Here is a 25666-nt window from a genome sequence, read left to right on the forward strand (position 1 = left end):
ATTTTAATTCAGTTCAACCATTTATCTATAACATGACCCCTCAACACATACCCAATACACCACATCTCCTCACCTCCTACTTAAATTGTCACCATTATGAGCAACAGTCATGAGAACGTACTTTCAGCAACTAGGTGACAACTGCTGGGTCAGGGTGTCACCCAGTAATAGTTCTGAACCTCTTACAACTGGTGGTTCTTTTGGTGTTGCTATACTCAACTGTAACTAATCTGTGTGCCTTTTCCAGATGACGTCCTCTGCATTCTGGACAGTGTAGTACACAGGACTAGTCTGAGAAATTTAGCATGAACCCACTTTGGTCCACTGAGGTAGTTTCTTGGGACTCTAGCTGCAGACACTAACTTAAGAAACATTCTGTCTTTGAATGGACCTGCAAAGTTGATGTGTGTGTGTTGCCACGCCTCCTCCAACCAATCCTACAGGTGAAGAGGTGCAAGTTGAGGTATGTTGCGAACCTTCTGATGAGGATTTTTTTTAAGCTTTTTCCTCAATGCTTACATCAAAAAGACGCCATGAAAAATATGTGTTACTCTGGTTGTGATCTGGATATAAGACATCCCGACCAGATTTCAACTCGACAAATACGTCTTTTGTCATGTTCTATGCCCACTGGGTGGTGTATGGTTATAGACAGTTTATATTTGTCATGCAGCCAGCTATTTTAATTTTGCAAAGGTCTTTGTTGAATTGTTTTCCATTGAGTCAATGTATTTTGTTTATACCCATGTAAGTCATATGATGTATACTGTAGTCATAAAGATGGGCCCTATTTTATTGAAAAATACAACAACTATGGCCTTTAACAGTATTTGACAACTCCACTTCACATCTCTTGTATTCTTATAAATGTGCGCTGCATTGTATGCTATTCTGTTGAAATGCAGGCCAAATTATGTAAAATAGCCAAATAAAGTCAGTCATGGGAGAATAAAAAAATGAAAAAATGTTGACATGGTATAGGCCTACAATGTTTGTCTTCATTATGTTTTTCCTGGCTCTACAACTTTCATACCTTTAGTCTGAGGGAGATTTCAAGGAACAGACTAAATCCACCATTAATTAACAACTTTCATTAGTCAAGATGACACAACTTCATGGCATATAGGCAGTTGTATCAATGGTATGCTACATTGCAGTTTACAGGGGAAGTGCAAATAGTTGTTCAACATCTCAAAGGCTAACAGTTTATTTGGCATTTCACTGTACATGCTTGTAATTTTAGTTAATGTTGAAGTTCTATAAAAAATGTGAACATTTTGAAAAGGCGCTTAGCTACTTTTCATTCTCTTTATTTTGTGGTTCCTTCCTATCTACTGTAAACACAACCAAAATGTTTCATGAAGAAATTACAAGAGTCAAAGTTACATGAACTGTGCAGCTATTTATCCCTTTCAGGATACATCATCTGACCTAATACCCCACTACAATAGTGATTATCTTTGACTATCATTGACACTAAGTAAAAATTAATTGTGCATTTGCCAAATCAGTTTGTAAGGCTTTTCCTTGAATCATTTACTGGAAGCAAATTCTTGACAGATACAATGCAATCAGTGCTATGTTTGGTTATCGGAAAAGGTTGCATTCCCTCAAAAACACATTTTCAAAAGGTTATCTTACTTCCTTCCAGGGCCCACAGTTCAATATTGTGTCAACAGTGAGTCACTCGGCTCTCTTTATATTTAGAGGGGCAGACTGCTGCCTCAAGAAGGTTCACAGAGTTAACACGTGGTTGTGTTTCATTATTCTACTGAATCACCTTGCAATGCACAGCAAAAATGACACAAAAGCAATACTCAACAGCAACTTGTTTGAAGACCTAAAAGAGCTCTCAAGCTGAAGGGCTATGATATCCAATATAAAAGTTGCAATGACATTTCATAACATTTTTAATCTAATTGTTCTTCAGGTGTTGGGCTGAGGCATTGTCAGAGTCGACGAGATGCTGGCGTGAGGGGTGACGCTGTGGTTTTATCTCCTCCCTGAGGACTAGGGAGCCAGGATGCAGGGGGCCATAGTGCGGGTGTTTGTGGGGGTGGCAGCGGCCATCTTGAACCACCCGCTGCTGTTCCACCAGGAGATGACCACTCTCCCAGAGCAGGATGATGTGCTGCTGACACACATGAGGAGAGGCTTGAGCTGGAGCAAGCGTGGCTGTAGGAGGAGCAGCAGGACCCTGGCTCGAAGGATGGCTACGACTGGCACTTCTGGAGCGCCATCTCACTGGTCATCTTCTCTATCGAGGTGTGTCGGCAGGATCTGGCAGACATGGAAACCACTACACTGATGATGAGGATGGGTTTGTTGAGGGTGGATCCATCAGTTCCAAGACCCTCATGATCGATATGGGAGTCCTAATCAGCTTCTGTGAGAGATCAATCCACACCTCGGCCCATGAGAACTGGAGGTTGCAGGAATTTGTTGAGGGCTTCTCTGAAGACCTGCTGAAGTCCCTGAGAAGTTTGTGTGACAGGTAGGCTGACATGGAGGTGGGGTCTTTGGGCGTTGGGAGCATTTTTGAGTCGTGGAGGGTGAGCAAGCCCCTGATGTGGGTTCTCATTGTCCTTTTCACCCCACCGGAGGCGTACTTCTTCCAGCTGTGGTGCAGGCCCACCAGTGATGTGCCCCTGGACATGCAGGGCTGTGGCAGGTCAAGGTGACATGGATTGGGTAGAATGAGGACGGCTGTCTCTGTGGCTCTGCCAACCTGGGTGAAAACATGCTATGCTTGCTGCATGGCAAAAATGAAAAGCCCATAGCTGACCACATCCTGTACGACCTGTGCTCCAAGAACACGCCTTCTATGGCCAGGGACCAGGTCATGACATGGTTCCTGATCTCTTTGACAAAAGCCTGGGGACAGACTTTTCACAAGTACGAGTTTGAATACACTTCAGATCAGATAAAATGTTATTGGTCACATACACATGGTTAGAAGATGTTATTGTGAGTGTAGCAAAATGCTTGTACTTCTAGTTCTGACAGTGCAGTAATATCTAAAAAGAAATCTAACAATTCCACAACAACTACCTAATACACACATATCTAAGGGATGGAATAAGAATATAAATATATGGATGAGCGATGACCGAACGGCATAGGCAAGATGCAATAGATATGGTATGCAATAGGTATGAAAATACAGTATATACATATGGGATGAGTAATGCAAGATATGTAAACATTATTAAAGTGACTAGTGATCAACTTATTAAAGTGGCCAATGATATCAAGTCTGTATGTAGGCAGCAGCCTCTCTGAGGTAGTGAAGGCTGTTTAACAATCTGATGACCTTGAGATAGAAGCTGTTTTTCAGTCTCTGACCAAACAGGTCAGGGACAACGTTGTGGAAAAGTACAGATCAGGGTTTGGTTATAAAAAAATATTAGAAACTTTGAACATCCCACGGAGCACCATTAAATCCATTATTTAAAAAATGAAAGAATATGGCACCACAACAAACCTGCTAAGAGACTCACGGACCAGGCAAGGAGGGCATTAATCAGAGAGACAACAAAGAGACCAAAGATAACCCTGAAGGAGCTGCAAAGCTCCACAGCAGAGATTGGAATATCTGTCCATTGGACCACTTTAAGCTGTACACTCCACAGAGCTGGGCTTTACAGAAGAGTGTCCAGAAAAAAGCCATTGCTTAAAGAAAAAAATAAGCAAACACATTTGGTGTTAGCCAAAAGGCATGTGGGAGAATCCCCAAACATATGGAAGAAGGTACTCTGGTCAGATGAGAATAAAATTGAGCTTTTTGGCCATCAAGGAAAACGCTATGTCTGGTGCAAACCCAACCCCTCTCATCACCCCGGGAACACCAAGCAAGGTGGTGGCAGCATCATGCTGTGGGGATGGTTTTCATCGGCAGGGACTGGGAAACTGGTCAGAATTGAAGGAATGATGGATGGCGCTAAATACAGGGAAATTCTTGAGGGAAACCTGTTTCAGTCTTCAGAGATTTGAGACTGGGACAGAGGTTCAACTTCTCGCAGGACAATAACCCTAAGCATACTGCTAAAGCAACACTCGAGTGGTTTAAATGTCTTGGAATGGCCTAGTCAAAGCCCAGACCTCAATCCAATTGAGAATCTGTGGTATGACTTAAAGATTGCTGTATACCAGTGGAAGCTATCCAACTTGAAGGAGCTGGAGCAGTTTTGCCTTGAAGAATGGGCAAACATCCCAGTTGTTTGATGTGCCAAGCTTATAGAGACATACCCCAAGAGACTTGCAGCTGTAATTGCTGCAAAAGGTGGCTCTACAAAGTATTTACTTTGGGGGGGTGAATAGTTATGCACACTCAAGTTGTTTTTTGTCTTATTTCTTGTTTGTTTCAAATAAAAAAATATTTTGCATCTTGAAAGTGGTAGGTATGTTGTGTAAATCAAATGATACAACCCCCAAAAAAAAATCTATTTTAATTCCAGGTTCTAAGGCAACAACATAGGAAAAATGCCAAGGGGGGTGAATACTTTCGCAAGCCACTATACATAGGAGATGAGCAAAGCAAGATTTGTGAACATGATTAAGTGACTAAGATTCCATAGAATAGTATAGAATACAGTATATACATATGAGATAAGTAATGCTCGATATCTAAACATGATTAAAATTACTAGTGTTCCATTCCTTAAAGTGACAGTGATTTCTAGTCTTTGCCTATAGGCAGCAGCCTCTAATGTGCTAGTGATGGCTGTTTAACAGCCTGCTGGCCTTGAGATATAAGCTGTTTTTCAGTCTCGGTCCCAGCTTTGATGCGCCTTGTCGTGGTCATTTCCTTTATTACTAAATGAGGAGAGTTATAAACCACACACAAGTCAGAGTTATACTTAAACTTGGTCTTTAATTATTTTAAGCTTTTGCAATAGCATTTGACTTTCAACATTTCAGTATCTCTAATGAAAAGTTGAGAGTGGTCAACATAATGGCAACTGAGATCTTTTATAGCAAAGATCCACCCCCTAGTCGACATGACAAACCACAGATAATCAGAACTGTTCACAAAGAAAGACGTTTACTTGAGAGAAGAGTATCCCATAGCCAGATAGCATTCGCAATAAATTATTGTTCAGTTTGGTCTCTAAAATGAGGTTCTAATCTCGTTCTTGGTACTTCATAGTACCAAAACATTACCTCACTATCTGGAATGCTCTTTAGGCTTTATTGGCCAAAGACATCGTAAATCTCCTCTGTCAGTGCTATCTCATAGAGGCCCATCCTCAGTGGAACACTGAACACACAATAGTCAACAGATTCTATTCTGTCAAATAAAACAACCATTCTAATGCAATACAAAGATTATATAATCTTTCAAGCACTATAACATAATCTCGCAATTTTCCACAATAGCCTGTACTGACCTCACCTTCTGGATGATAGTGGGGTGAACAGGCAGAGGCTCAGGTGGTTGATGTCCTTGATGATCTTTTTGGCCTTCCTGTGACATCAGTGCTGTAAGTGTCCTGGAGGGCGGGTAGTTTGCCCTTGATAATACGTTGGGCAGACCGCACCACCCTCTGGAGAGCGTTGCGGTTGCGGGCAGTTACGTTGTACACAGCAGCTGTTAAATTGTAAGGTTGAGGTAAACGTAACTGAAGGAAATAAATCCCCTCTGTTTAGTCTTTGGCAAATTGAAATTCATGGTTTGAAATGGATGAGTGGAATACACATTAAAATATAATTTGTATACAACAATATGTAATTTTCATTTAAATAGGTACCTATCATTTTATTTTTATCTTTTAGTCCACATTTTCCAAGAGTCCTTAAACATTAAAATACAAACATATTGTAACTTGCCTATTTTAACACAGTGTACTTTTAGAATCGCTGCATGTTGCAGTGTTTATTCATAAATCTTGAAGGCATTCTTGGCAATTTGTATGATAGGCTTAATTACTTGCGTTGAGATTTAGCTACTTGACAGGCAAGACAGTGGCAATCGTAATTCCACAAAGCAATTATGTTATTCCACGGTAGTACTCCACCCTCTATTCACAGACCTGTCCAAGTACAGTATAGGTTTATGTCAGGACTAGTGGTGAAAAGAAAATAATGGAGATGACTATCAAAAAAACTATTTAACTTCCAGATTTCAGGACACCAATATAAAAAATATCAGACTCTAGTTGTGCAGTCTTTATTACATAAAGATATTCATATAGTTTACATGTAAAAAAAAAAACGCTGTGTGTGGACAATGCATAATCGAAATCAACCATAAGACATTATTCAAATAGTTCCATCAACATTGTTATGATCTACCACTTGTTCCAAACTACATAATCATTCTACATTGTATTGTGTCCATTCAAAACACTGGTAATCAGACAATACATGTTCCATATGAAAAATAAACAGAAAATATATTTTACTTTGTAGACAGAAATAACCTTTCAGAAAAGTTTATGAGATGCACAACTGTATTGACATGTACATCTAATTCCCTAATTACCTGAGCAGGAATAAACATTTAGAGTAATTTAAAAATCCGGTAACTGGACGGCCAAGGGTTAAGTGCCACATATCTACAGGCCATAGTCATAATTGGGTTTCCCGTCTGCGTAGGTCTTGTAAAATGCCTTGTAGGTCTCAGTGGGGAACATGGTGGCTTTGACAGTTTGATCCTCGGACATATGCTCTGTCCACTTCTTCAGCTCAGGGGTACCATCCAGACAGCTGGAAATTAGAGAGGAGACATTTATTTGCATTTTGGAAATGAGGCTAATGAGTCCGTGTCACTCAAAGTGCACTTTGGTTGGGAACCAAACTAAATCTCACAAGCAAGAGGAGGACTAATCGATCTCAAACCCTATTAGAGAGATGCAATAATGCGGAGGACTTTGTTGACAGCTATTCTTACACTAGGGTCAGTAGTCAGTCACAAAGCATCTCAGAGTAAGAGTGCTGATCTTGGATCAATTTTGGATTTTTTAAATCATAATGAATAAAATCATGTGGACAGGGAGGACATGATCCTAGATTAGCACTCCTTCTCTGAGACGCTTTGGGAATACGTGCCTAGGTCTCAAGAGTGTTCCACAACTCCCACATAGCTATGGATTTCAAGGGTTGAGATGCCTTAAATTGAAAGAATTATATTTAATTTAGAATGGATACATACTGCTTCAACTCAAAGATCTCCAGCCTCTCAAACCACGGCCACATCATGTAATCGATCATTGTGATTGCATTTCCACCAAAGAACTTGGACTTCTTATTGACAAGATCCTGAAAACAAAAGTTCAGTATTTTAGAGATACATCGATAATGCCATCTTATTGTAAACTATTAAGATAATAAATTGACTTAAATTGAATAAAACTTTCAAAACATTTCAATCTAGATGTAATCAAGGTAAATCCCTAAAACAGTAGTAATATATTGTTAATGTTTTATATCTAGCAGGGTTTCTGCTAGCCGGTAATAGCCGGCTCTTGGCAGTAAAAAAAAAAAAAAAAAAAAAGCCTATAAATAAAATGACCACCAGATAACCGGGAGAAGAAAATGCATTGATGGAAATGCATTTTCCCAGTCATGGTTTCATTTGCATAATTTAGTAGAATTAGATTGTTGTGTGTGTCTATATTCTTTATGTATCTTATTTATCACACGCGCACAGCATACAGACAGATGCTGAGTGGAAAATCTGTCAGAGAGCTTTTATATTGGCTAAAGACGGCAGGCAGGGTAGCCTAGTGGTAAGAGCGTTCGACTAGTAACCGGAAGGTTGCAAGTTCAAACCCCCGAGCTGACAAGGTCGTTCTGCCCCTGAACAGGCAGTTAACCCACTGTTCCTAGGCCGTCATTGAAAATAAGAGTTTGTTCTTAACTGACTTGCCTAGTTAAATAAAGGTTAAAAATATATTGGAGCGCTCCTGTCAATCATTGCGCAACAATTCTAAACGCAAATATTTTTGGCCATGATTAAAAAGAGCTGCTTTTTATTTCTCAACTGGTAATTGAAGCGTGCTTCCAATTCGCCATTCAAATGCTTAGGCAACAGTAAGCAGGCTTAAGTGCATCTCACACACACACACACACACACCACTTCGCAATGAGCTGGCGGCAGTGGGCATTTTGAAAACATGTAGCTACATCATTGTTTGAGACCTGAACATGTTACTACATATTAGGGCTGACCCCAATTAGTTGACTGGTCGTTAGGCTGTTGGTCAACCAAGATTGTGTTATATATATATATATATATATATATATATATATATATATATATATTTCAGTTAACTAATTCATTGCGGAGGCCTAGACTAAAAGCCAACTTAAGCTTGATCCGAAAATGTGGTTTGAGGCACCATATGGAGGGTGTGATGCAATTGAGGAGCCTCCAGAGGCATGCAGAGGCCAAATTGAGCTTTGTAGCGCATTGCCATGCGCATCTCAAATTGTGTAGAATGTGGAGGGCTCTGTATAGCTCTGCATTGACATGGTGTTTACACAGGATGTATCACCCAAACTCACTTCCTTGACAACAGCTCTATACTGCTCCATGAAGCACAATAAGTATGAATGCCCTGACTTCTGCTGAGGCCATATCCCTGTAAATGCTGCATGGCCAATGTAGATGTCAAATTCATAACTTCATTGTGTGAATTGTTTGTGTTTGATTGTTAGTTTATATCAATTCACCATTAATTCATATTATTTCTCATCTGCAATGCTTGTTGCTTATGGTAATTATTTTAATGCATTCAATATTATTATTACAGTCTTCCCATTCTCATGGTCTGAGTGAACACATGGGTTGTGCACTCTGCAAACAATCCTACACTTGTGAGAAACAAGTTTGTTTATTTCATTCCATTTACGAGTTGTCAAATTTAGTCATTGTCTTTTGTTTGGAGCGCTCCTGTCAATGTTGAGTAAGAACGTGCACACATCTCTCCCTTTCGATAACCCCTCAGCATGAAAGCAAAAATTGGCATTCTCTGATCCAGTGGAAATGTCATAAAATAGGCAGAGCTGATTACTTCTTATCAGTGCTGGACTTGGACTGAAATAGGAACCTGTAATCATTTTAGGTGCTGGTACTGTTTATATTTAGGTGCAGGAGTTCCACAATACTTTTAAGCTAATATTCTATAAGAGAAACAGGAGCTCAAGCAGTAGAAAACTTGAGTTGCCGGTATTAAGCTCCGGTGAGCTCCTGCCCAAGTCAAGCACTGCTTCATATCCCTTGTGCAAATAGCCTACAACTGTGTCTGTCTCAAGCTCACTGGCAGGGAAACTCGAGGGAACAGAATATTTTATATAATGTTGCTAGCGCAAGTGTCAGGGCTAGACCAAACTTAAGTCGATAATACAATGTTTCAAGTTCGTCGCTGACAGGCCATGTGTAGCCAATGTGATTTATAGGACATTTATTTTTAAATCAGGATATTTTCTACCTGCAGGCTGAAATATTATTTGATGGCTTTATGTAGGCTATTTCTACATGGTTGGCAATGGCAATAAAGTTACCAACCTAAAGTATCACTTTCATTTAAATAGGATTTTGACTAACCAGATGACAATGATTGAGATATGAAGACGTTATTATAAATTAAAATGTTTCTCACAAAAATGTACCATATTAAAACCATAACTGACACGCAGAGCAGTAGAAATGGTAAGAAATTGGCATTCAACATGAGAAAGGTTGCCGACTCCGTGTAGCCTATTACCGGCAACTTCAGGAGAGTAATGGCAGAATCTGCGAAAACCAGGAGGAGGAAAAGTTGTTCAGGTTAAGTTTTTTCCCCCCTTGTGGTTATCTACATCTCTGGCGCCCCCGTGAGGCCTTTGCTTTATTTCATCAAACCATAAGCTTTAAGCCTCAGACAAGCCCAAAGCTTATAGTTGACTTTATTAAACAACACACAGGGTGTGTCTCTATATGGACAAAAATACATGTTTAAAAATGTCAACCAATTGACTGGTCAAAAAAAACAAAAAACATAAGACTTGTCGGTAAACCAATAGTAATTATATTTTTATCGGAACAGCACTACTACATATTATGAGGCACGTTTTACCTTGCTTCAAAGTAGCCTACGCCAAATCTGACCATATGCGTGGAGGCAATTATTGTACAAAGACAAGTAGCCTCTTTCTCTCATATTCTATTGGTTTTCAATTTGCTTTCACTGTCCGGTAGCCAAATGCACATTCATATCAAATGTTTTGTCACATGCACCAAATAAAATTTGTGAAATGCTTAATTACAAGCCCTCAACCAACAATGCAGTTCAAGAAAGAGTTAAAAATATTTACTATATAAATCAAATTAACAAGAAAATTACATAACAACGAGGCTAAATACAGGGGGTACTGGTACTGAGTCAATGTGCAGGGGTACAGGTTAGTGGAGGTAATTTGTAAAGTGACTGCATAGTATAATAAACAGCGAGCAGCAGCAGTGTAAGGGGGGAGGGGGGGGGGGTAAATGTAAATAGTCTGGGTAGCCATTTCATTAATTATTCAGCATTCTTATGGCTTGGGGATAGAAGCTGTTAAGGAGCCTTTGGGTCCTAGACATGGCGCTCCGGTACCGCTTGCCGTACCAAAGCAGACAGAACAGTCTATGACTTGGGTGACTGGAGTCTGACACATTTTTGGGCCTTGCCCTGACACCGCCTAGTATATAGGTACTGGATGTCAGGAAGCTTGGACCAAGTGATGTACTGGGCTGTACACATTACCCTCTGTAGCGCCTTAGGGTTAGATGCCGAGCATTTGCCATACCAGGCGGTGGTGCACCTAATCATGATGCTCTCAATAGTTCAACTGTATAACTTTGAGGTTCTGAGGACCCATGCCAAATCGTTGGTGTTGTCATGCCCTCTACACAACAGTCTTGGTGTGTTTGGACCATTATAGTTTGTTGGTGATGTGGACACCACAGACTTAAACTCTCAACCCGCTCCCCTACAGCCCATCAATGTTAATGGGGGCCTGTTCAGTCCTCCTTTTCCTATAGTCCACAAACAGTTTGCTGAAGACAAGCAGACTAAGGACATGGATTACTGGAACCATTTCCTGTAGTCTAATGAGACCAAGAAACGTATTTAGTTCAGATGGTGTCAAGCGTGTGTGGCGGAAACCAGGTGAGAGTACAAAGACAAGTGTGTCTTGCCTACAGTCAAGCATGGTGGTGGGAGTGTCATGGTCTGGGGCTGCATGAGTGGTGCCGGCACAGGAGAGCTACAGTTCATTGAGGGAACCATGAATATCAACATGTACTGTGACATACTGAAGCAGAGCATGATCCCCTCCCTTCAGAGACTGGGCCGCAGGGCAGTATTCCAACGACCCCAAACACACCTACAAGACGACCACTGCCTTGCTAAAGAAGCTGAGGTTAAAGGTGATTGACTGGCCAAGCATGTCTCCAGACCTAAACCCTATTGAGCATCTGTGGGGCATCCTCAAACGGAAGGATGGAGTAGTGCTAGGTCTCTAACATCCACCAGCTCCGTGATGTTGTCATGGAGGAGATGGAGGAGTGGAAGAGGACTCCAGTGGCAACCTGTGAAGCTCTGGTGAACTCCATGACCAAGAGGGTTAAGGCAGTGTTGGAAAATGATGGTGGCCACACAATTTGGACATTTTCACTTAGGGGTGTACTCACTTTTGTTGCCATCGGTTTAGACATTAATGGCTGTGTGTTGAGTTATTTTGAGGGGACAGCAAATTTACACTGTTATACAAGCTGTACACTCACTACTTTACATTGTAGCAAAGTGTCATTTCTTTAGTGTTGTCACAAAGATGTACTAAAATATTTACAAAAATGTGAGGGGTGTACTCACTTGTGATATACTGTACATTTTTTTCTTCATCTAGCCTAGGCCTACTGGTTGTGTGAATTTGTGATCTGTTCCAGAGTCAGTTTGGGCTATTTCTTTCTTGACAAGCTGACCAACAGAATAGGTAACATTTTCTACTATCAGGGATAGTAGATTGACCTAGGCGGTGTGTCCATAAGGCTAGGGGAAGCTAAGCTTTCCCTAAGTAAATTGAATTAAGATTGCCAAAATGACATAACCTAATTAGCATACTCCAAACTACACAGAAATAAATACAAATCATTCAAAATAGGCTACTAAAGCGTGATTTGGCCACAGAGGATCATTAGCTTCTCCTAGCCTAGTTGTGGATTGTTTTAAAATCGCATTGACTACAGTCGGAAGGAAAGGCAGGTTGCAAATTAGACAGTGTGCACACAGTGAATACCAAATAATTGTTGAGTTGCGACTGTTAGTGAAAAATAGGAGGCCCAAATAGGCATATCGCAACATTTCAAAATTCAATCGCGGGAAAACTCAGTTAGGAAAGCAAATGGCTATTGCTGTAAAGAGAAGACAATGGAAAAAAAAACGTGATTTTAATTATAAAGTCTCAACCCAATTGAGCGAACAACAGTAGACCTATAGCAGTGGTGTCAAACTCATTACATGGAGGGCTTAGTGTCTGATGGTTTTGGGTCTTTCCTTTCAATTAAGACCTAGACAACCAGGTGAGGGGATTTCCTTACGAATTCTTGACCTTAATTCCTCAATCAAGTAAAGGGAGGAGAGAAAACCCGCAGACACTCGGCCGTTGGTGGAATGCGTTTGACACATGGCCTATCTTATTGGCACCAGCGGAGAGCGTCAGCCATATCCCCAGTGAGTGTGCACATTCACTCTATCATTGTTGGGTCAGTGCCACTTAAGAAAAGTTTGTTTTTGGACAACAATTCCTTCCTCCAGTTTGTCAGTGTCAGCAGAGTAAGCTACCCTGCAATTTGTTGTATTAAAAAATATTCTGCTAATGTCTCCAGTCATATGAAGTGTAGTAGAATGGCATGAAATGCGTTTTCCCCATGCAATGAAAACGTATCTGATATAGCCCAGGCCTCTACTCATCACATTAGGCTATTTTACATAAGTCTGCAACTACAACGATGAATGGAATTTTTACAGTGAAAATTTGCTTCCCCAAACATGGAACTCACACACTGCCTATGTATAGGTTAGTTATTTGGGGTTCATTACTCATCTTGAGGACAAGGAGGAAAAGTAAATGTGGACAGTTATTCTAATGTCTTCAAAGAGTGCGGTAAGGACACACATCACGTTTCAAATGTCCAGTAAATTAAAATGCTGCCGATCAAATGGCCAGTGCCACATTATCATAACGGAAACCCTGGTCTGTAGTGACTTACTTCATTCAATTTCACAAATTTCTCTTTCAGCTCCCCTTCCAGCACTGAAATGTCTTCTCCATTTTTTTTCCCCATTGGTATCTTGTAGAAATATGGTGTTACCTGTAAAATATATATTTAGAATAAAAGGTAAATGTATTTGCAATCCAAACTGTAGTGTTGGTAAAGTATCTGGGTCTATATATAAGTTCAAAAGCAAAAGACAAAGCACAAAAAAATAAGCTATCATTATGTAGTGAAGTGACAGAGACATACAGTGCATTCGTAAAGTATTCAGACCCTCGACTTTTTCCACATTTTGTTACGTTACAGCATTATTCTAAAATGTATCAAAATAAATCCACAATCTACACACACAATACCCCATAATAACAAAGCGAACAGGTTTTTAGAAAATTGTTTCTACAACTTGGGAGTCCACCTGTGGTAAATTCAATTGATTGGACATGATTTGGAAAGGCACACCTGTCTGTATAAGGTCCCACATTCAACAGCGCATGTCAGAGCAAAAACTAAGCCATGAGGTCAGAGGAATTTTACGTAAGAGCTCATGAGACAAGATTCTCTGGTTTGATGAAACCAAGATTAAACCTATTGGTCTGAATGCCAAGTGACACGTGTGGAGGAAACCTGGCACCATCCCTTCGGTGAAGCATGGTGGCAGCATCATGCTGCAGGGATTTTTTTTTCAGCGGCAGGGCCTGGGAGACTAGTCAGGATCGAGGGAAAGATGAACAGAGCAAAGTACAGAGATCCTTGATGAAAACCTGCTCCAGAGTGCTCTGGACCTCAGACTGGGGCAAACGTTCACCTTCCAACAGAACAACGGCCCTAAGCACACAGCCAAGACAATGTAGGAGTGGCTTCGTGACAAGCCTCTGAACGTAATTGAGCAGCCCAGCAAGAGCCCGGACTTGAACCCGATTGATCATCTCTGCAGAGATCTAAAAATAGCTGTGCAGTGACACTCCCCATCCAACCTGACAGAGCTTGAGAGGATCTGCAGAGAAGAATGGGAGAAACACCCCAAATACAGGTGTGCCAAGCTTGTAGCATCATACCCAAGAAGACTCAAGGCAGTAATCACTGCCAAAATTTTCCAAAAACCTGTTTTTGCTTTATCATTATGGGGTATTGTGTGTAGATTGATGAGGGAAAAAAAGTGTGCTGAAATTTTACAATAAGGCTGTAATGTAACAAAATGTGGAAAAAGTCAAGGGAATACTTTCATGGTTTCCTTTACAGAGTGTAAAATATTATTGTATTGAGAGCTAAGCAAACCTTGGAGAAATTCTCCAGCATCATTTTCTGTTGGGCCTTCTGAAAAGGATCAGCTGGGAGCAGCTTTTTGTCTGTGTAAACCTCATCCAGGTAGTCACAGGTGATTGGTGACTCGTATATCACCTGACCACTCGAAGTCTCCAATGTTGGAACCAGGCCAAGAGGGTTCTTCTTAAGGAACCACTCAGGTTTGTCTTTCAAATTAATGTTGACAGTGTCATGCCTAAGGCAAAATTAAATGTTACTTGATTATTATTCATATAATCTTAGTGAAATTTATGGAGGCTATTGTGTAAAATGACAGTAACTCCTTAAAATTGTGTTGGTACTGGTAGCAACTTACTTGATCCCCTTGGCATGAAGCACTAGTCTGGTTCTGTGGGCAAAGGGGCAGAACCTCATACTGTAGAGCCTGATTTGACCTTTGGCAACCAGGCCAGGAGCAGAGCTTCCTGTTTAATAAAAGGAAATAATGTCCACTCATTAAACCCAATAAATATCTAAGATTTGGTTTATTGCAGATCCCTTACTATTCAGCATATAGGCCTAGCCATGGGATGTGTGTTCTACTCTTTCCCACTTGATCCTGGCTGTCATCATCAGATATGGTCATGTATTTACATGATCTTGTGAATAGAATGTTTAAAGCCCTTGCAGTGATACTGCGAACAAAGAGCGCTATAATCCAGTGACAGTAATTTTGTAGAACTAAGAGTACCTGGCAACAGGAAGCACATCGCGATCATGGTGACTTTGCAAAATGCCAGGCCAAATCAGGTCATACGTCAAGATATCGTGTAAAGTAAACAGCCACTCCTTAACCAGAAGTAGATGGCCTATTACAATTGTTCCCATAGAAAAACGTTCAGTTGTCATGACTGTGCAAAATATCATTGAACCAAGCTTCCATTCCCCCTGAAATATGAAATCGTCAACTCTGTCCCCTTGAGATGGGACAAAGTTGAACATGTGCTCTTTATGACAGAATATACTATTTTAATAAATAGTAATTTTTGACAAAAGTAAGGCATTCTATTCGTAGAATGACCAATATAAATGAGTCAACGACAAGGGTAGAAAATACAGCTAACGTTAGCTCCAACGAATAGCCTAGCCATGACAACACATGCCAAATATATTTTAGAAAGTCTTTCTTACCTTTCGCAAAACATTTTTCAGAGGCCATGGTAGATGAGCAATTATTCAGTCTCTAAATGAAACAAAGGGACACATTCATGCACACTTCTTGAATACAAACATAAAATGCAAAGATTTTCTTCAGTAACGTTCTATTCTGGTATTATTTTGTTAGGTTTTCGAGGTCTGTGTTGATTTGACAAGTCGAGTAACTTACTTCCCTGTGCGTGTCGAATTTAGAACTCGTTTCTTATTCTTCTTCTTCTGCTTTTTCTTTTTCTTATTCTGTGTATTTTAAATGCGGTTGGCAACCAATTTTAAGGTGCACTACCGCCACCAACTGGACTGGAGTGTGGACCAGAGACAGGACCAGAGACAGGGAAGGTCTAAATCCTACCCAATATTCTCATCTCCCAAAGGAAACAAATACATAAATACTGTACATCCCCTGAAGATTTCCCCAGCAGTTCACTTAATATTAGCTCTTCAACCCCATTACTCAATTCTAATAACAATTTCTCCCTTTCCCTCCCATATTGCTTGCACTGAAAAATAATGTGTTCCACGGTCTCCCTCTCCCACTGACAATGATCACACCTCCCAGTCAGATGTTTTTCCACCAATTTCAATTTGCTATTGCGACTTGTGTCCCAGTCTCAGCCTTGTGACTTCCCTGCCACCACGTTTTCCTGGATCTTATACAGGGGTCTTCAATTTCCCTCCCTTTTCCACAACTCTTGCCATTTGTTTTTAACCACTTAAAAAAAAAAAAAACTTTTAATCAACCCCTTGGCTTCTGCTTTACTGATGGACAATTCCATCGCAGCATTAGGATGTTTAAGAGCCTGCTTGGCGATAACATCCACCTCCTCATTCCCCTCTACTTGTTAGGATGAGCAGCACAGGGGAACCCAAGAGCAGACTCAGATGAATGAACCAAGATATTTATTTTAACACAGGGAGAGATGAAGTGCAGATCCAGGGAAGCTCAGATGAGTTGTAGAAAACCAGATGTGGAGGCTGAGGTTGGAGTGAGTTGGGTTGGGACAGGGTAAACAGGTCTGGCGGGGAATCCAAGGAAGTGATGGTGAGTAACAGCATCAGGCAAGGAAACAGGCACAGCAGGATCTTAAATAATAACAAATAGCTAGCCACATGACTGACTGAACAGCAATTACAATCTGCCGCAGTGGAAGTGGCAGGACTTAGTATTTGTAGAGGTCTTGATTATGGAACGGGTTGCAGCTGGTGAGGATCCGCTCTGGCTCCAGCACACCTGTCTCCAGCCACAAAATCACACACAAACAGAAAGGGGGGGGGGGGAAGAGTGTACTAGAGGAGTGGCTGCAGGTCAAAGAGACACCGGATGACCACTAGGGGGTGTGGCAGGAGCAGATGTGACACTACTCCCACATGAGCTGGTACCCAGGGCACCATCACAAATACCCCCTTCTGTCTCACCCTGTACAAGCACTGCGATACCTCTTACAATACACCCTTAAGCTCATCACTGCTGCACCGGAGTCAGAGCAGATGACTACCCTGTCTGGTCTCAGCTCCAATTTAGAAATCAACCAATGGTTTCAGCGCATGTAAGGGGTAGGTGTAGAAAGGAAGTTGTAGTAGCTAGTTGGGGCAGGGTTTCTCAACAACTAGAAAAACATTAACGTTACAGCTGTTATGAATTTGGCTGCCAGCTACAGTAACTGCAAGCTACACTCTTAGATTATTATTTTTTTTAAACAAGGGGTTGTTAGGCTGTCCCCATAGGAGAACCCATTTTAGTTTTATGTAGGAGGTTCAAGGTTCAAGGTAGAACCCTTTCGGGTTCCATGTAGCCCATCCGGCCGACACATGGCGTTATTATTCATTTTACGTTGTTTGTCATAGCGCCATCTGGCGGCTGGTTGGGCTAAGTTCCATGTAGAATCCTCTGTGGAAAGGGTTCTACATGGAACCAAAAAGGGTTCTTCAAAGGGTTCTCGTATGGTCACAGACGAAGAACCCTTTTAGGTTCCAGATTGTACCTTTTTTTCTAAGAGTGTATGCCCGTTTAGAAGGAGGCCTAGCCCCTTACTGATGAGGAGCCTAACCTGAGTGTTTTGTTTCTTTGGTGAGCTCAGGGTTTGACAAGCCAAATTTTTGAATTTGTTGACATGAAAACAGCCTGCTACATCTGTGGTGATTACATAGTTTTCCTGAATATGGAGAAGAAAATTACTCATGACCAAATATGACACAATACCAACAACATTCAGATAAACCTATCACAATAAATCTGTCTATTGTGCCATGGCTGTCTCCCAGACCACAGAAGGGTACTCTGACCAGGAAGTGGTCCATTTGACCCCAGAGGAGGAGGTAGAGGGTCACCCTATAGGCCAAGTATACCAAGAAGGACTGCTGCGCATCCTCGAGATCTCCAGCCTGGTACGACCTTGTTTCACTTCACTCATGTTCAATATAACATGCAGCTTTATATAACTCAGAATTTTTAAAAATAAACATAAAAACATTCCTGTTTTATACATGTAGTATTGTTCTTAAGAGACTGAATCTTAAAAGACCAAATCTATGAGAACAAAGGAATGATAACAACACATTAGGTTTATGTTATAACCGCTCATAACACTATTAACCTGAGTATGTTGTAACTGTCATGTACAATGTTCAAATGCAGTGCCACCCGTGTTGGCTGGGAGGGCTGAGGACACTCTCCCTTACCTCAGGCAGCCAGACCATGATCACCACTGTCCTGAAAGATGGCTCTCTGTTCTGTACAAGACTCAGGTAAAGCAACGGGGTCAAGTCTGAATGCAATGCAGTGTTGAACACCAGAGAGCACTATAGTTCATGTAGATGTGAAATTTGACACCAGCTTGACTTATTAACATTGGGAGATTGTTAAATAATTATAAAACATTTCACAATTTCTACTATTACAAGGAGAACCTTTCTCTTGTTATAATGCATTGGACTACTTTTATTTTGACATTTTCTTCTATGTATTTCTCTGTGTCTCCATGAAGGCTGAAAATGACCGTTGCTGGCAAATCCCAGGAGAGTGTGATGACATCAGAGAAGCCAATTCTCAGTATGACATATTGACATGTCGTGTGAACTAAGTTTAATCCAATTCAAAGACTGGTTGTGAGACTTTGTACTCCAGTACTGGTGTGGGAAACATTGGTGATGCCCTTGACATTTAACAAATACTTCAATAACTGAATCACAAAACAGCTGTGTTGCTGTTGGCACATTTTTACTTGGTGATTGCGACATCTCGATGAACTTTATCCGTTATAGTGTGAAAAGATCATGCCCAGAATTGTAGCAAGGCAGAAAACATTTTTGAAGAAATGTTGGGTGCTGTGTCACACAACATTATTTGAATATAACACAGAACTGATATCAACGGGGTGGCATTTATTGTGTTGTGGGTTTATAATACTTTCTTGTTCACAATTACTAACATAACATGGGAACAGCCACAGTTGGGTAATGTTCAGCCACTGTGCCATTACATGCTTTATTGCTGTTTTTTAAATTATTTGTGTGCACTTCAGGTGCAAGGTGATGTGTTTTCTGCATTCCATTCAAGTCCCATCATGTTGAGTAGTAAATTCTTTAGTTGGGTGTAATTTGATATCTGATGTAATGTGAAATATATGATAACCATCATACAGTTCAGATGAGTCATTGTTGACAGATATACTGGCAAAACAATGTACTGTTTTTTTAGGTAGTCCTGATAAATGTATCCACTAATATGCTTACAGTATACGGATACTAAACAGAATGAATCCAACACCAGTAGGTCACCATGGTAAAACACACACAAACACACACAGGGTGAGATTATATTATTTGACTGACTCCCTTTCAGGTCTGAAATGAGATTGAGCTGGAGAACCTAGCCAAGTGCTACCTGCATGGCATCCTCAAGAGAATTCTGGGATTCCATGAAGGTCAAAGGGCAAGCTATAACTTGAGAGTCACAACCAAAAGGAAATCATTTTCAAAGGTGCAGCAACAGATATTTTTTGAGACCGTGTGTTTTGTTGGCTTTACCTCAGGCCTTCCACTCTGAACATGAGGTGAAAAACTACACCATAGGGCCTCCCGGGTGGCGCAGTGGATAAGGGCGCTGTACTCCAGCGCCAGCTGTGCCACCAGAGACCCTGGGTTCGCGCCCAGGCTCTGTCGCGACCGGGTGGTCCGTGGGGTGATGCCCAGCGTCGTCTGGGTTAGGGAGGGGTTGGCAGGTAGGGATATCCTTGTCTCATAGCACACCAGCGACTCCTGTGGCAGGCCGGGCGCAGTGCGTGCTAACCAAGGTTGCCAGGTGCACAGTGTTTCCTCCAACACATTGGTGCGGCTGGCTTCCGGGTTGGATGCGCGTGTTAAGAAGCAGTGCGGCTTGGTTGGGTTGTGACTTTCAACCTTCGTCTCTCCCGAGCCCGTACTGGAGTTGTAGACAAGATACTAGCTACTAAACAATTGGATACCATGAAATTGGGGAGAAAACGGGGTAAAATTAAAAAAATATTACAAAAATAAATAAAAAGAAAAACAGGATGATCATCATAGAATGGAGAGTATGAAGAAGATTGAATGAGCTGACAGCAATATGAGTTAGAATGCGATGTATGTCCAGTGCAATTGCTAGAGATTTTGCACATTCTGCACTCCTTCATTGGCAATTGCTATATGTTTTTTTTTTTACATGCCACTCATCTTCTTTCGAAACATCCCAGTTCCAGCAGGAGATTTTAGAGACGAAGAGCAGGATCATGGCCAAAGAAGAGGAAAGCCGTGAGAAATAGAGTGCTGCCCTCACAGGTAGCCTCAGTGCCCAGCATGGAGGCTCAAACCCCTACCTCTACAATGGCCTCTCACCTTCACTTACATTCTAGGATGTCATATACAAAGTGAAAACACAGATTTTGACGGGGTGCACAAGCAGAAGGAGATCAACTGATTGAAGGATAAGAACCGACGCATCATAGAGATCATGTCAGAGCTGGACCTGAAGAGGAAGCCCAGCCAGTCTGACAACAAAGGGCCAGGGTGGGCACAGTTTTTGGAGGACAGATTTTTTTTGTCCCCCTTTTTAATGGTTTGTATTTCCACCAAATCACAAGTTACTTCACATCAAATTATGATTGGTGACTCCCCGTCTCCATATTCAATTTTAAAAGTACTGCGATGGAAATGTTTATGTTTGCTTTTCTACCAATTTCTGTGTTCTATTCATGTGCTTTTCTAATAACCAATTTCTGTGTTCAATTTGGCAGCACGCCCAGAACCTTGTTTTGAGAAAGGGATATCTCAGGTTCAAGGTCTCAGCTTAGAGAGAAGAAGCCACGTGAGGTATTGGTCTGTCAAATGCATGACCCAGTATTGGTCGGTAACATGAAGGAAACAAACGTTAATGTTGAATTAACTATGAATGATGAATGAGCTAAATCATGCAAATATAACTTGTCTGTATATAAGAGAACAAACGGGACTGCCCCGGGTAGAGCCCCTGATCAACATGTGTTCATGGCTTCATTGAGGTACATGTAGTTGGAACCTCACCCCAAAACAGAGAAAGGAAGAGGAGAAGAAGACAAAGAAGAAACAAAAACGGCTGGCTGCCAAGGTACTGTGTCACTTGCTTCCTACCTTCTCCCAAATTAATCTTTCCCATCTCCCACTTATTTAATGTTCATTCTAACAGGTCATTCTAACAGCTAATTAACCAACCACACAATCAAGGTCTTACTCACTCACTGATAAATTGTGAAAACTGTGAGCTGTTTTCTCAAAGAAAATCCAGTGAATTGATGTGAATTGTGAATTGATGTTAATATTATTTTCTTGGGCACCCATTGAAACTGACATTCTGCTTACTATATTTCTTCCTTAGTGACAATATCAGAGAGAGGGCTCTAGATGAAATGGTGGGTGCAGTGGTCAACATGAAATATTAATTAATTTTAAATATGAATATGAATATGAATTGAATACCCAATTTTAATTAACATTCAATAAATGTACAGTTAACATGATAAACATGTTTTATACTGGATTGTCCTGGAGGAAAAAGTCATTTGAAGTAAACATATTGTAGAGATGTATTTGAATGTGTTTTCTGTTCCAGACTCTGGAAGCTGAAATAAAGAAGCTACAGACTTCCATATCATAGACGCTATTTGGGGGTTTTATGGAAGAAGGTACTCTGGTTAGAAGAGACGAAAATTTAGCTTTTTGGCCATCAAGGAAAACGCTATGTCTGGTGCAAACCCAACCCCTCTCATCACCCCGGGAACACCATCCCCACAGTGAAGCGTCGTGGTGGCAGCATCATGCTGTGTGGATGTTTTTCATCGGCAGGTACTAGGAAATGGGTCAGAATTGAAGGAATGATGGATGGCACTAAATACAGGGAAATTCTTGAGGGAAACCTGTTTCAGTCTTCAAGAGATTTGAGACTGGGACAGAGGTTCACCTTCCAGCAGGACAATGGTCTTAATTATACTGCTAAAGCAACACTTGAGTGGTTTAAGGGGAAACATTTAAATGTCTTGGAATGGCCTAGTCAAGGACGAAACCTCAATCCAATTGAGAATCTGTGGTATGACTTAAAGATTGCTGTACACCAGCGGAACCCATCCAACTTGAAGTAGCTGGAGCAGTTTTGCCTTGAAGAATTGGAAAAAATCCCAGTGGCTAGATGTGCCAAGCTTATAGATAGAGACAAACCCCAAGAGACTTGCAGCTGTAATTGCTGCAAAAGGTGGCTCTACAAAATATTGACTTTGTGGGGGTGAATAGTTATGCAAGCTCAAGTTTTCTGTTTATTTTGTCTTATTTCTTGTTTGTTTCACACACCATTTTTTTAGCATCTTCAAAGTTGTAGGCATGTTGTGTAAATCAAATGATACAATCTATTTTAATTTCAGGTTGTAAGGCAACAAAATAGGAAAAATTCCAAGGGGGGTGAATTATTTCGCAAGCCACTTAATACCTACATGGGTGATTGAAAAATGTACTGAGGTCCACACTCCAGTCCAGTTGGTAGTGGTAATGCACCTTAAAGTTGGTTGCCAACTGGCATATAAAGTCCAAAGAATAGTAAGAAGCCTGTAGGAAGAGAAACTTTTACCCTTTTATCTTTGGATTAATTGAGTAGATGACATTGTGCATTTATTTTAAAATAACATCCCAATGTTTATATCCCAGGACAAATTAGCTAGCAACAGCAAAATTGCCATGAATGTTTAATGCTTTTCAACCTGTCCCCAAATGAATATAGTTGGTTCAGTTTGTTTTGATCTTTCAACCTGCATGTCCTGATCGCGTCTGGTGTGGGTGGACAAAATCAACATGCGTGCAATGGCGCATGCGGACGTACGTGTGCGAGCCATCTGGTCAGCATGTAAGAGCTTTCCACACTTGGATTGTTCAACATTTGCCCATTATTCTTTCTAAAATTCTTCAAGCTCTGTCAGATTGGCTGTTGATCTCTAGCTAGCTAGCTTTACATACTGTATTGCTAGCTAAGTAAATTCAATATCACCAGCTAGCTAACTTCATACTAGCTAGTTATCTTTATGTATTTATTGTTATAACTCTAAATGTGTTTGAAGCTAGCTAGCTAACAGCCATGGAAGAGTGTGAAAGGAATAGCTAGCAGTTCCAGCAGAGAAGGGACAGTAGGTTACTCTGAATTGGGCAGGGACCTTTGTGGGTGGACATTATGAAAAGATTCTCCAGTTCCAGTCCCTAGTGAGATACTGAGGACAGTAAGATATAGCAACATAATATTCCGTGCTGTCTAATTTGAGTATAATGCAGCCTATTTCTTTGTGATGCTTTCTGTACTCAGATACAGAGAGTTGTGAAACCCTGTCTGCAGATGAAGAGTTCCCAATGAATGTCCTAAGAGAATAAGGGTACATCCTTGTATATCATGGGTTATATCTGTACCCAGGTTAGCAAATTCTGCAAACAAAAATACAGTTTAAAAATATTGGGTGTACAGGCTTCTATTCCAACCCAGCACTACCACACCTGACTCAATTGATCAAACCTAATTAGTTGATAATTAAGTGTGCTATTGCTTGGCTGGAATAGAAGTCTGCTCACCTAGTAGATGAAGGATCAGTGGAGCAAGGTTGGCCACATCTGATATGGAATTTTGACTTTTAAATTATGCTTTAGTAATAACAGCCTACTTGTCTAACCTTTAAATATGAGTTAGCTTACTTGTACAATTTTAAATGATATGAAATAGTGTTGATTCTTTGAATTTAAATGTTTAAACTTGTTTTCATTGTTAACTATTATTCTAGATTAACTAGTGTTGATTAATCACATAACCCAATCCTACAATAAAGAGGGCAATTTTTCTGTGTTGTATTCTTTAATGAACAATACATATTTGTTCAGTTGTAAGCTTGCCAACTAGTTTTATTTGATTGTCACTCTTTTGTTCTAGATAACAGCCACATGAACCCATTTTGCAGCTGATAATGGCATGCAACGCCATTGCAGCCATCGGCCGACAGCAGTGGTCCCCAAATCCAGGCCTTGAGTACCCCCAAAACACAATGTTTTGTTGTAGCCCTGGACAAACATACCTGATTCAACTCATTGAGGGCCTGATGATTAGTTGACAACTTGAATCATGTGTGCTTGTCCGGGTCTACAATAAAAATGTGTTCTGTTGGGGGTACTTGAGGACTGGATTTGGGAACAACTGGCATACCGTATGATGGCATTTGCCTTATGGATATTTGCAATGCACCCCTTAACATTGTACATCTGAAGCAGATAATAGCTTAACTGACACATTGTTTACATATTGTTGAGCTAAATGTTCTCTATTTAAAAACGATACCAGCAGACAATGTATATGAGGCTAATCATTCTAGTAGATTTTGTACATGCATTGTGCTGACATGAGATTGTTTAAAGCGAAACCAACCCTTGTAATCTAGGTGGTAAATGTATGGAAACTGGAGATGGGATCCTTCGTTGAAAACATACACACAACTACTTCTACCAAGTTCAATGCCAGATACTTTTCTTCCAGAATGTCTGAGTAGCACTTGGAAGTGCCACAGTAACCAGGTTTCCATCCAACCCTTGATGCGAGTAAAGTACATGTCGGATACAATTGGCAGAGTTGCATTGAAAAAGCCATATCTCAGACTGGCCAATAAAAAGAAAAGATTAAGATGGGCAAAAGAACACAGACACTGGACAGAGGAACTCTGCCTAGAAGCCAGCATCTCAGAGTCACCTCTTCACTGTTGACATTGAGACAGGTGTTCTGCGGGTGCTATTTAAGGAAGCTGCCAGTTTGAGAACTTGTGAGGTGTCTGTTTCTCAAACTAGACACTATAAAGTACTTGTCCTCTTGCTCAGTTGTGCACCGGGGCCACGCACTCTTCTTTCTATTCTGGTTAGAGCCAGTTTGTGATGTTATGTGAAGGGAGTAGTACACAGCGTTGTCCGAGATATTCAGTTTCTTGGTAATTTCTCACATGGAATAGCCTTCATTTCTCAGAACAAGAATAGACTGACGATTTTCAGAAGAAAGTCCTTTATTTCTGGCCATTTTGAGCCTGTAATCAAACCCACAAATGCTGATTCACCAGATACTCAACGAGTCTAAAGACGGCCTGTTTTATTGATTCTTAAATCTACAGTTTTCAGAAACTTGGGTCAAACATTTTGGGTAGCCTTCCACAAGCTTCCCACGAAAGGTTGGGTGAATTTTGGCCCATTCCTCCTGACAGAGCTGGCGTAACTGAGTCAGGTTTGTAGGCATCCTTGCTCACACACGCTTTTTCAGTTCTGCCACCAAATGTTCTATGGGATTGAGGTCAGGGCTTTGATGGACACTCCAATACCTTGATTTTGTTGTCCTTAAGCCATTTTGCCACAACTTTGGAAGTATGCTTAGGGACGTTGTCCATTTGGAAGACCCATTTGCGACCAAGCTTTAACTTCCTGACT

General features: G+C 40.8%; 1 protein-coding gene and 1 pseudogene across 1 annotated transcript; one reads left to right on the top strand and one right to left on the bottom strand.

Moving 5' to 3' along the window:
• The first annotated feature begins 1618 nt into the window (after nt 1-1618).
• On the top strand, nt 1619-2996 carry LOC112254559 (annotated as a pseudogene).
• A 3157-nt stretch (nt 2997-6153) lies between these two features.
• On the bottom strand, nt 6154-15949 carry LOC112254567 (glutathione S-transferase omega-1). The gene is made up of 7 exons (XM_024427267.2): nt 15870-15949; nt 15674-15725; nt 14859-14967; nt 14516-14738; nt 13235-13336; nt 7154-7260; nt 6154-6708 (listed from the first exon to the last, which is right to left on the bottom strand). The coding sequence occupies exons 2-7, from the start codon at nt 15699-15701 to the stop codon at nt 6558-6560; spliced, it is 720 nt and encodes a 239-aa protein (XP_024283035.1). The 5' UTR covers nt 15702-15725; nt 15870-15949; the 3' UTR covers nt 6154-6557.
• Between the last annotated feature and the right edge of the window lie 9717 nt (nt 15950-25666).

This window comes from Oncorhynchus tshawytscha, linkage group LG01 (genome assembly GCF_018296145.1).
Source record: "Oncorhynchus tshawytscha isolate Ot180627B linkage group LG01, Otsh_v2.0, whole genome shotgun sequence".
NCBI lineage: Eukaryota > Metazoa > Chordata > Actinopteri > Salmoniformes > Salmonidae > Oncorhynchus > Oncorhynchus tshawytscha.

Bases quoted from the DNA above. Each gene is read 5' to 3' on its own strand.
- LOC112254567 (XM_024427267.2), bottom strand. From the start codon at position 15,701: ATGGCCTCTGAAAAATGTTTTGCGAAAG. The intron at 13,337-14,515 runs GTTTGCTTAGCT...TATATTTTACAG, and splicing joins TGCTGGAGAATTTCTCCAAG to GTAACACCATATTTCTACAA. The intron at 6,709-7,153 runs GTATGTATCCAT...TCTAATTTCCAG, and splicing joins GAGATCTTTGAGTTGAAGCA to CTGTCTGGATGGTACCCCTG.